This window comes from Gymnoscopelus braueri (genome assembly GCF_963280865.1).
Source record: "Gymnoscopelus braueri genome assembly, chromosome: 14".
In the NCBI taxonomy this organism is placed as follows: domain Eukaryota; kingdom Metazoa; phylum Chordata; class Actinopteri; order Myctophiformes; family Myctophidae; genus Gymnoscopelus; species Gymnoscopelus braueri.
In genome coordinates, this window is record NC_137619.1 from 36,598,412 (window position 1) to 36,611,711 (window position 13,300).

At 39.0% G+C, this 13,300-nt stretch overlaps 1 protein-coding gene across 1 annotated transcript in view; it reads right to left on the bottom strand.

Moving 5' to 3' along the window:
- Positions 1 to 12,885: 12,885 nt before the first annotated feature.
- Positions 12,886 to 13,300, bottom strand: part of plpp4 (phospholipid phosphatase 4) — a gene marked incomplete at both ends in the record, with an annotated part of 78,416 nt that continues 78,001 nt past the window's right edge. Inside the window, one exon of the mRNA XM_080449490.1 lies at positions 12,886 to 13,100. Within this exon, the coding sequence (XP_080305616.1) occupies positions 12,886 to 13,100 (215 nt within the window). The remainder of the gene's footprint in view (positions 13,101 to 13,300) is intronic.

Here is a 13,300-nt window from a genome sequence, read left to right on the forward strand (position 1 = left end):
TTATGAACAATTGTACTGTCATCCATGACCCAAAGCAGCAGCTAGTCTTGGTGAACTTGGTGCTTGTTTTAACGTTTTCATTTGTCAAAATCCTAATGTAGGCGCCCCAATTTTAAGTTGATCGAAAATCACATGTTTTCACCCTGGATGGATGCTTTATAATTCTTTGTGTTACAGTGCCCTAGCTGCAACCATTCATGCTGAATGCATGGTGTTTGTTTCTGTTGTATTTTGAACACTTTCACTTTGTGTCTTTTCCCCCTGCCATATTACAAGGCTTCTTCTGCCCTCCACAGTACTATGACATCTGCTTTGATGAAAGTGTTTCCATTGGGACCATTTTGCAACAATGGCATGGGTGAGGAATTCAATTTCACACGCACACTAAGATCAAACAAATCTGGCTGCTATTTATTTCATGAAACATTATGATCAAACACCCTGTCTATTTCTATGGAGTTTTTTTTTTTACTCCTCTATTGACGATGCAGGCAGTTATTCCTAATGGAAAGCAGGTTAGTTATGCCTGTTAGTCCTCATTTACATATTATTAAATGAGAATGTCCTGACATCAGGGAACAGAAACTACCCAGCTTAAACCCTGTATAGCGTATACTTCGTTGTACATCAAAGCCCATCTACAAGCTCACAACGCATCGCAACCTGATGTCTTGTGAGCTTGTAGATGGGCTATTTTCACTGAATGTTCACATATCTTTGCCAAACGTTCACCTATATTTGCAGAAAGTTCACCTATTATGACATGCCCACAATAGAGGATTCAAGGGTTCATGTGGTTAAACTCCTAGATGTACTCTGTGACTTTCTGCACTTTAGTTAAAAGGGGCCCAACTTTAAAAGTTGAACTGTGCTGACAGTGCAGCCTGGGCCTGCTGTCTCATTGTCACTGTAGCTCCCGTCAGACTTCAGCCTTGAGCCATCAATGAGGCACATGAAACAGCCGTGGGACAGAAGAGCGGGTCCCCCAGAGGAAGCCTGACTCTGCTGATTCAATTGGGAATACCAGTTGAGTGCAGTACAGCCTGCTACTGCTGAGACTGCTTTTTGAACTTCAATCATTTTTAAACAAATTGCCCCATCACTGTACTGACAAAACAACTTGTTTTCATGCAAGTATGGAAGTTGTTTGTGCCAGTGGCGGACAAAGTACTCTAGTACTTGAGTTACAGTATAGATACTACCGGTCAAATTTTACTCAACTAGTGAACGCTGCTCAGCCTCCACCTTCGGTGTGTGAAAGGGTGAACACTCTTTGTAAAGTGCTTTTGATAATGGCGCTATAGAAATGCAGACCATTTACCAAGGCTACAGCACATATTACATAGTGAAAGAAAGTAAGGATTTGTCTGTCTTGAGGAGGCCAAATGTACGTACATCAATGGCTTATGAATGACATTGTCAAGTGAAAAGTATAAGAGATACTTGCATTGCAATCGTATGCAGGAGTTTCAAACGCTTTTATTCAGTTCTGACCTTGGATCTTTGTTGAGCAGCGTACAGCAGCTCTCAGTTTTGACCTCCATCATACAGTTTGTATGCCGGGTTCATCACTGTTATATCCGCTATATACTGTGAAGTATAGCGGATAATCAACACCCCATGACAGGATTGAATGCCCATACTGTACATGCAGTATATGAAAGGAACCAAGCACAAGGATACAGTGCATGTGCAGGGATCCATACATGGTAGGCTGCTGCATGTACCCGAGTGAAAAAGTTTGAGTGCTTTTAACAAAGTTTCTCATTGCTTTTCTATGAATTTGATTGGAAGGGGTCCCCTGTGACGAGGCACAGATTCCTCCGATCAAATGGCTCTGTCCTCACAGCTAACTTGTGACTATGCCAAGCCTTATAATGAGCTGGATCAATTTCTCCATCCAACTGAGATGAACAAGAATACAATCAGTGAGATAGAGAGACTGCCGAGGCTCTCCTTTTGGCTGAGATGCGAGAGGCCCAAGGGACCGGATGGGGCGGATGTTGCTATTGGTTCAACGACTCTCAAGATAGGGTCTCTGAGAGGGAACATCTCAGCACTCGTGTTGGGCCCTGACAAAACTTGTTCAGTTCTACTACGTACCGTATGTAGCACAGGGCCCTGGAGGAATTTCCAGGAACATGAATTAAGCATCTAATAGACTGCTTGATGCCATTGATCCATTATGAATGTTACTTTTAGCTGTAATTTATGTCAAATTGGAGGCGTAGTGCATGTGGCTGTCTGTCATATACTATATGTATATTTAATATTAGGGTTTAGGATGTTCTGAGAGCAGTTTCTACATAGCGCAAAAGGCCATTGAGCGGTCAATACATGTCATTGCCTATTTGCAGATTTGGCCATAAACATAGATTACTTTTCTCTTAATGTCTTCAATGTTAGATTTTGTGTCAAACGTCATTAAAACGTTACCCAACTAACCTGAATTTAGTCAATATTGGCAAAAAAAATATTGCTTGGCTAATAAGTCATAGATGTTTAAAATTCTCTAGGGACTATTTGTGGCTATATTTGTCAGACAATCACTTTAAATTGCACTATAATGTAGGGCTTTCACCAACTAGTCGATTAGTATAACCACTAGTCGACCTTGTTGGTACTAGTCGAATAGTAAAAATATTTTTTTTTTTTTTTTTTTCTCATTGTTTTAAAACTAGCCGACTAGTCGACTAGTATAACCACTAGTCGACCTTGTTGATACTAGTCGAATAGTTAATAGTTTTTCTCATTGTTTTAATGCCATAGTAATGGCCCATTACTATTATTATTATCCTTTTTTTTTTAATAGGCAAATATTAACTAGTCGACTACCACTGGGTCAAATTAGTCGACCAGTAAAAATCTCTAGTCGTGAAAGCCCTATATAATGCAATAATAACATAATTGTATTACACAAAATAACCACACAATGGAATTAGAGCAAGTGAGTCTGATATTCTCATACATACATACGGAGCCCCATAGATTCTGAACACTTTTAAAAACTAAAAAAACTAAACGTTTTCACTATGTTATGCTCCACATGACGGGTAAACAGATTCCGATGTCTAAAATTAAAACAGTGATTTTACATCACATGGTTCAGGGGTACTTTGAATAGGATTTTTCACATTATTGTAATAATTAGTCCCGTAGCTATTTGTAATGAGGCCTGACCAAGTCATTAGCCAGCACTCTACATTTACATTTACTATGTGAAGGGAATGAATTAGACTTGCAAAGTTGCAATTATACTTCTTTTGCCCCGAAGTAACGATTTAAGGAAGAGGCACTAATGCACTCAGAGTAATGGGAATGTAAATATGCAAATAACATACAGAAGCTAAAACAAGCACACAAACACAAAACTTTCCTTTTAGTGTTTATTTTTGTTATTTGTTTTTGTGAGTCAGGTGAACGCAGCAGAAAGCTTTTTTTTTTTTTTTCCTCTTTGCATCATCTGTCATTTAACCCTTTAAGACCGGGAACGCATCTGTCATTTTAGATTTTAACCATCATTTTATACTTTGGCTATTCATAAATGGCAGATCTACAAGCTCATAGCACGGGTTCTGCGCTATGAGCTTGTAGATCTGCTATGTTTGGAAAAATCGTGAAAATCTTTGAATATATATATTTTTCAGAGCAAACATTTTTAACTCAAATCTTTGCTTCTGGTGGATTCTGTCTTCTAAATCCTAACAGTTTTTTTTTATTTTTTATATAACTTATGTTGCTATAATCAGTGGTTCTCAAACTTTTTTCATGTAAAGGACCCCCAAAAATGATATGCATTTGTCCGCGAACCCCCCCATCTCAAAATATTGTGTTCCAGGGACCCCAGAAGCAAAGATTTGAGTTAAAAATCAATATATACTATATATATTTGATATAAGATTTTCAAAAATGTTCACATTTCCCCCCCCAAAAATAACAGATCTACAAGTATATCTGCTGTTTTTGAATAGCCAAAGAAATCTTAAAATTACACAGATGTGTTGCTGGTCTTAATGGGTTAAATCCCTGTTCAGCACGCTTGTCAGTTGAAACTCTGAAAAGAGGATTCTGGCTCTGCTAAACAAATCCATAGTTATGATTCATTCTGATGACTCCTTTATTTGCTGCTTGCTTCAGACTTCATCAATAATGCAGACGCCACTGTTTTTCAAGAAATATACCAATTAAAAAGAATAGAAGAAAAGTCATTAATTATGAAAAGCTTGAGTTGCAATGCATTGAAAAGTTGTGCTGTTCAAAGGTAATACACATTAATTCCTCTAATCCTGTTGGTGATGAGGGGTGAAGAAAAATATCTTCAAACGATCCATTAATGATTGCGAACGCAGCGGAATCCGCGCAAGTGGAGCTTACTATGAAACCGTGCTCGGGTTGTGTGTGTGTCTGTGTGCAGTATTGTGTGCACTGCCTGTGTGCAGCCGCGCCCCCATGTGACTCACGCTCTCATTGGCTGCTGACAGATCTCAACAGTGTGGCTGAAATCCGCCTGCCCCTGGGTGACTAATTACACTCCTCTGAGAGAAATATAGCAGCTACAGTCAAAAATAACACAACTAAAAGCATCTAGACGAGTTCAGCTATTGGGATATCTAAGAATTCCATGTCATTTGTGCATATTTCAGGCCGGATGGCAAGTTGAAAACGCCTTAGTTTGAGGACAGTTTAATTTCACTGTACCACCCACTTCTCTACAATTGCTCATTCCTTTCTATTCTTCTTATTGTTATTTTCGAGCTGCGTTCGCTTCCCGCGTTCGCGCGTCTTACTTGTATTTAATCACTGGGGTTTCTAAATGTCAGGGACATTACCTTACAGTACAGTATGTTGGTACAATTCCAAGTTATTCCATGTGCCTCAACAGTGCAAAAGCTAAGTGCACATCTCTTATGGTAACATCTATCCCACTGGGGATAGTGGGCACTATTTTTAATGTTTATGAGATCTCCATTTAAATGCGATTGGGAGCAGTAGGTGGTTGAAAAGTACTGCGGGTGATGGAGTGTGGTGTGAGCACTTGAAGGTTATTGCAATGTTAAGTGATATTAGATGCCTGTTGAATGCCTCTGGATTACGTAGCTTCCATATCTGTAGCACTCGTCTCGACCCAGGGTAACTTGTCCTTCAAGGGTGTTTTGAGGCATGAAAGGCATGGCTGTGATACAGCATCACAACCGCTTGCGTTCTTTAAGGAAAATAACCCTTTTTCCTGTTGTAAACATGTTGCATAACAAAGAGAAAATATAATTCTTAACTATGTTGGTAATGTGCACTGGTACTTGGCTGCGTTTTAGCAGTCTCTGTTGTGGTAACAGCTTGACTGATATCATTATTACGTTCACTCCATGACACTATGGTTGCAGTGAATATCAGTTGCAGTGGATCCAGGAGTAAATACTGTAGGACAATTAACCACTTAAACCCTATTGACAGGGGTCCTCCGGGGGTCTATACTTGGCCCCCTCCTTTTTTTCCCTCTGCACCAGATTTCTTCACCAAAAGTTGCAGCCCATTGTGAGCTTGTAGACTTGCTATTATTGCTGAATGTTTGTAATTTTGGGGGGAAAGTGAAATTTAAATACCTACTGATCCACACCGAGTTCCTAATTGAGCAGATAATTCATTTGGTTTCCAAAGCGTATCAAGAGTTTTGACTCTTGTAGGAAGGACTTAAGCATAATTCACTTAAAGCCCTGTATCAAAAGCATGACAATGCTTCACATGTCCTAGATTCTTCTCTCTCCTGGCTCCCAAACTGTGAAATAAACTCCCCATTGCAGTCAGAAGTGCAGACTCTATCCCAATTTTCCACTCCATCTCATCCCCTAGCACTCCTCTCTCCTTATCCCTTCTTGTCAACCTTTTTTTCAATAGATGCTAGTTTACTATGTAGATATATACAGTATCTTTGTCACTTGTTCTCATGTTCTCTTACATATATTTGTTTTGGACCACAAATGTTAAGAATGTTATTTAGATAGCATGTTATGCTACAGATGCAAGGTTCATTGTTTACCTGGTATCCTAATTTCTTTGAGGCACTACATTATTCCCTTTGCCCTTTACTTATGCAACAATTTACCCTGTTGTTTGTTGACTAGAGTTCATGCTTAATCTGCTTATTCCTATTTGCTCGCAGCTCTTGTAAATCACTCTGCACAAGAGTGTCTGCTAAATGCCCAAATTGTAAAATTGTAAACTGCATGACACCAAAGTTGTTACAATTTGGAAAATATATAAATGAATTTACCTGCCATTTGACCACTACCGTACTACTTACTGTCTGACATTCAAATTCAAAATATTCACTAATATTCATATATTTTCTATCCTCCTTTTTGTTTTTGTAATTATTTCCTCAGGAGGAGAATTTGTCTTACCCTTTTCCCTCTCGATTTCTTGTCCTCGCTCTTTACCAAGTGTCATTGGCCCATAAATAAGCTTTGAAAAAGACACTTAATTGATGAATGCTAAATACCAGTACACCAGAAAGAGCAACCTTAGGTCTTTGGTTTCTGCATGATTCGCTTTTCATTACTTAAAGTGTCAAGGACCCAACATTAAAGCTTTTGGGTATTATATTTCCAGCCTTTCAAAATAACTGGGATATAGACTCAATATTATGGTATAATAATGGTTTTAAAACTTTTTGTGCCCAATTAAGGCACACCAATGGGCAAGTGAAAATCTCAAAGCATATACTGTACTTGTAATCATAGCTACAATAGCCAATTTACAAGCTCACAACACGTCGCATCACCAAATGTTGTGAGCTTGTATATCTGCTATTTTCAGTCCTTTTTTTTTTTAACAAGGGGGGTGCCCATTCGGAATGTTGCCCACATATGCAATACCCACGGTACCCTTTACCCGTTGTCACAGTACCCTTTCTCATAGTACTTGGAGGCAAACTTATGACGTCAGTAGGCAGTACTATGATGTCATATTATTGGTGACATCAGAGATCTCCATACAGTACATGGGCATAAAAGGGACACCGAGAGATAGTACCTCGCTGGTACTTGGATGCCAAACTATGATGTCAGTAATATGATGTCATATATATCTCCATACAGTATATAGATATAAAAGGACACAGACAGATTGATGGCATCAGGGATCTGCATACATGGGGATTTGCATATTTATAGATATGTTTTGGAGAACCTCTGATCTGACCAACTCCACACCGGGTAGCGCACTCCCTCGGGTTCTTGGCAACACACATGGTGAGGTTGTAAATCGAGATTCTGTGCATCTATAGAAGGATATACGGTAGATTTTTTTTAATAAAAATAAAAATACAACATTAATTAACATTAAATGCCTATAATGACATGTCCAAAATAGGACATCAGGTTGAAAGTGGGTAGAATGTATTTATTTTAGGATATAGAATTTGCCTCTGTATTGGAAAATGAACAAAATTCATAGCTATTTGCATTGTTGTATACAGTATATTGCAACAATAACTGGTTATCACAAAATCCCTAGGCACATCTGGACTTGTCTCATGGCACACAATTGTGCCTTTGCACGTCGCCTGGGAACCACTGATATAATGGACCGGTGAGATTTGAATGGCAAAAAAAGTAGGACAGGCAGTCTCGAGCATATTCACAAGTTTATTGGAAACACGCTAAACAAGAATGCAGCACAACTGATGTACAACAGCACAACACACACCTTCACTGAGAACAGAGCAATACGCACACACCCAGCTGATAAGGTAGTTCTGCCTGCACTGACAGGTAGTCCATTGAAAGTATACGTTTGTTGAGCGGGGAAATTTACCTCTCAAACATCTGCTGCTACATAATAAGGGTGCTCATTTGCATATAGTAAGTTATGGTAATAATATCTATCTTCGAAACACAAGATATATCAGCTTAATATGGACATCCTCAAACTTTGGAGCTTGATGCCTAATTTATGCTCCGTTTTATGATGGTGTCACGAGCCAAAAATAGGAGATCTGCTATTTTTGGTGAACGGCACCACCCTACGATGAAGTATAAATCGGGCTTAATGGTATTGAATCCATGGCAACGGCTTGCGCTTGTGTGGCGAACAGTTACATTTTACAGCCACGGATGCAGCTTTCAAATAGCAAGATTTTCACAAAGGACACAATGCTCCTTTGTTGTTGTCACGGATGGTTTTCACACAGCTGCAGTCCTTTGTTGTACACAAAATATATAAACAGCAAAACACAGTTCAAAGTGCTCTCAAGGCCAGACATGCTTATCCATAAAAAAAGTATTTTTTTCCACAAATGGGACTGGCATGCCATGGTCAATGATAAGTAAGCATCTACTACACTCTTTGTTCTCCAAAGAAAATACATCTATTCATTATTTTATTTTTTTATTTGTTTTCCCTCAATTCCTGTAATGATAATATTAAAAAAATATAATAATAGTAATAATAATAATAATAATAATAATAAGCACTGGTCACCCTTAAGTATCGTGATTTGAAGAATGAGAAATATCCATCGACAGTAAACTTGTATATCTATAATCTTTTTCTTCAGTTATGGTAACTGCATTATGTACCATGTGACACAGTTTAAAAAAATAATGTTATGGTTAATATTTGGTGGCTCAGTCAGGCAAACCATAGGTCTGTGGAATATAATGTAGTATCTGATAGATTAAACATCATCTGATCAGCCCATGTATTTAAAAATGAAAGAGTTACATATTGTAACCTGATAGACATTGAGCCATGTAGGCTACTGTTAACCACTTAAGCCCCATATACTTATATGACGAATAGCTGAAATAGCCAATCGACAAGCTCACAATGTGCCACATTGCAACGCCTTGTGAGCTTGTAGATCTGCTATTTTGCAAATGTGTCAAATTTCCAATTTAATTTAATGTATTGAAAATACTTTTTTTTTTAAATCTTTGAATTTGTATTTATTTTATTTTATTAATTATGATAAAGTCTTTGAAAATCGTCGGCCATATTCACATACCCAAAATAGGGATGCCAGAGTAAAAGTGTTTAACAGGCTACAATTCACTTGCAAGCCAACTTTCAGGAGACATGAATCATGATGCCTTGGAGCTGCTGGCAATCTTGGCACCGCATGTAATTCCATAGGGCTGATGGTCCATTCTCTGTCTCATATCAAGTGTGAGAAGAGTGTGATGCCCAGAGTCTAGCACCTTTGTCAACGGTCCTCCATCAAATATGACAGGAAAGGCTACTTACTGCCTTTTACTTATTTTGTATTGCACAAGTGATACAGTCCTCCCCTAACATACAGGGGACAGTGACACACATTGAATACACTCAATCTAACACGCGCACACACACACACACACACACACACACACACACACACACACACACACACACACACACACACACACACACACACACACACAAACACAAACATTTATGAAGCTGCCAATGGATCGCAGATTGTGATAGAGGCTTGCGTGTGACTGAAGTGACGATGAAAAGAATGTTAGTCTTTTCTCATCCTTTAGAACAGCGTAGAGCTTACTGAGCCCATTTTCTTTGTACACATAAGACCATCCAGGCACTTGTGGGGTACAGCTAACTCATTAGCATGCATGCAGCCAGTCTCGTTCTTCCTAACGGTTGTTAATTTATACTAATTTCAGTCCATTGACACTAAAGATAGCCAAATACGTCAAAGCGGACTTTCTTAAAAATCTCAACGAAAACCACAGATTTTGTTATTTGGTTAAATGTGAATTCACGAGTGCGTACCCCACCAAAAGTGTTGTGCCGCAGTAGTATTTACCCTCCTGCACTTTTGGTTTGTTAGTTTCTAGGTATGGTGAGGTTTGATGCCATCCCAATTGTGTCACAGAAACCAGACAACAGCAACAGTAACCAAGGGTACTAAAATCCATCAGTGCACACACAGCTGATACAAGGTTACAAATTGTTTGACTCTAAATAGAACCTATTATATGAATACATGTCTTGTGTCCTATAGAAAACAAGCACCATGGGGTGCATACAATCTATTTTGTTGAATAATCTTTGGTATGTGCTACTGTTCAATCTTGTGTTTTGAAATTAAGCCTTGAAACAAGAAACGACAATGAAAAATAAGTGCCTGCATGTAAAATAATAAATAATAAATAAGATGTTTGATTTATTATACCACAGTAGGCTTAGACCCATTTACAATGATCAAGCAGTGTTGCCATGTTTGCTTATTATACACGACTTTGGGCTTGTTTTTCTGTAAAGCCGCTTTTAGTAGCCGCGATTAGTAGCGGTTTTTGGTGTTTGGGCTTGTTTCTGAAGTGTAGTTGCTTATTTGGACTTGTTTACTTATGTCCTTTAAACTAGTGGTTCTCAAACATTTTCATGTCAAGAACCCCCTAATTAATATGTATTTGTCCACCGACCCCCCCATCTTAAAAATATTTTGTGCCAGGGACAAGAGGGTTCTTGGGGGGTACAAAGGGTACAAGATTTGTGTTCTTAAAATGTTTCCAAAAATGTTCAAAATGATTCCCAAGATTTTCTTTAGAAGATGGCAGATCTACAAGCTCACAAGTGTGAGCTTGTAGATCGGCTATTTTCAAATAGCCAATATATTATGTTTAAAGTGCTCATGTGGCCTATTAATCGCTTCTTTTGGGCTTGTTTTCATAGACCTCGTTGCTTATTTCTTTTGCAAAATCTGTCTGAAAATAGCCAAACTACAAGCTGACAACTGTGGCACGTTGTGAGCTTTTACTGTGAGTTTAGCCTGCCCAGACTTGCTTAGAGAGAGAGAGAGAGACATAGAGAGACACACACAGAGAGAGAGAGACATAGAGAGACGCACACAGAGAGAGAGACACACACAGACCGAGAGAGACAGAGACACACAGAGAGACAGAGACAGAGAGAGAGCAGGTGATAATGTGTGTAGGGGGATTATAAGAGCTAGAGATACAGTAGGTGGAGTATTTATCAAGGGAGCATGACATTACGCTATAAGTTCCCAGGAGAAGGGAAGAGATGGAAAATAAGAAATGGGGGAACGGAGTGTAGGAACCTATATCTGGGGGAGATTGTCCTTGTCATGGGCCAATGCTTCTCTCCACTAATGCATTGTTCTATATTTATCATTATGTTACCATGGACAACCAGGAACTTTCAGAAGCAGGAAGGCAGAATATAGCATTTTTATCTACAGTAGTCTTAGAACAAGTCGTTAGCTTCCACTCAAACTGCAGCTTTCGAGCATAAAGGACATTACTGGCATCTATGTTTCACTGTCTACTCACATCTCCGGTCATATATAATACATAAACATGGACCATTGCCTAGTTAATGGCTTCATTCTTAGACTTCATGTTTGTTTACATTTTGTCCAAAGTCAAATGTTACCAAACGTACCTGAATATTTGAGTCAATGTTTAGTCATATATAACTGTGGTTAGTAAGTTGTTGCTGTTTGAATTTCATTCATAACCAGTGTTCATTTTGACAGCATTTTTATTTAGTTTTAGTCATTTTTTAGTCACCTGAAATATCTAATTTTAGTTGACTAAATATGATAAGATTTGAACTAAAACTACAGTTGATTTAGTCAACCAAAATGTATTTTGGCAGGCCTTGATGGCGTCGTAATGCCTGATTTATACTTGTGTATAAAAACGAAAATAGCCGATCTACATGCTCACAACGTGTCTGCGATGTGTTTCTTAGTCCTACTGGATCTCTTGTCCACTAGTCCTCTCCAACATGTTCGTCTTGTTTTTATTTGTTTGACGAAATTGTCAGTGTATTTAATCATAGTTTTTGTCATCGTAGCTTAGTTTTTATTTCGTTTTCGTCAGTGAAAAAAAAGGTAGTGGACGAACATTTTCCGTTGTTGTTCATAACTCTATCTTTTCTCCAGGAACTAAGGCTTTTCAAATCGGTCCGCTCTTCAAAATGCATTAAAACCCATAACATAACTTTTGACTAAAAATACCTGCAGTTATATTTAGTGTGTTGTAGTACTGTACCTACAGTACAGTATCTCAAGAACGTTATTACAAGTTACTTGCAAGTCGATTTTCATACCTTACCATGAAAATTTACTGAATCCATTGGCTTCTTTGAAAATCAAACTATAGTATGTTCTGAAAAATGGTTGACAGTAATGTCAAGTGTACCGTGAGTCAAAGACAATGGGCTAAACATAGCACACAGTCCTTTCCAATGTAGTTGGATTTCTTGCACCAGTTTTAAATGATGTTAGATGATTTAAAAACTGACCCCTGTAACATACCGTGATGTGCGTGTGATGGTTCAGTTGCTGTGTATCATGGATTGTTTGCTGTGACATCTCATGGGATTCTATGGGGCCGCTCCCCACTCCACAACCCTCCGGAAACTGAGCATCAAACAGACTGCAGTGATGGAATACCAGCTAACCCCATTTCCTGCTAAGCCATAGTGATACAGTAAACTTCAACAACGCCCCACAACATTTTTTGCTGTCTATCCAACAATGCTTTTGTTCATTCATTCACAGCCACTGAGTGTATACCCTCAAACATAAAAACTTTTCTCAACATGTTTTTTTATTTGTTACCTGTTTTCCCTCAGCAGTGGTGTCCCATATTACTGGAATCCTCTCATACATAATTTCTAAATATAGACTAGCATAGCTGCTGATTCAGGAAAGGGAATAACAAAGAAAAGAAAATGATGCACAGTAGGTGTGAAATGGATGGAGAGAGAGGGGGAGGGAGGGAGGGAAGGGGACGCTAGTGTTCACTGGAATGTGTATAAGTTGTCACTCAGTCAGTCATTGGGGATGGGGTGGGAGGGCTTGTGGCTGGGCTGGGTGAGGGTTATAAGGGTGGTCTGGCTCGTGGCTGTTAGTCATACTGGCCCCTCAGTTAGCCCTTCCAGGGGCAGGCTGGTTGCGTTGTCAGTGGGCTGCTGGGGGTCGTCCTGCGGGTGGGAGGAGCGTATGTGGGTCGCAGCAGCAAGACTGGCGTAAGGCAGGTGGCAGTCTGTGTGCAGAAATGGTGGGTAGTGCTGCCGGTAGCAGATATAAGCAAACAGCAACCCGATCACTCCTCCAACAAAGGCATCTGTGAAGTTTCAAATACACATGGTTCAGTACACACGTTTGCGTTTGCAACCGTATTTGCCAAGGTTTAGTATTATAGAGGCTTTTCTGTCTGACAACAATAACATGCAACAGTGAACGTTCTTTGTACGTCCACAAGGAGACAATTATTGTCAAAAACGACTTTTTGAAAGCGCTCTCTATAGCGTGGAATCTTAAATG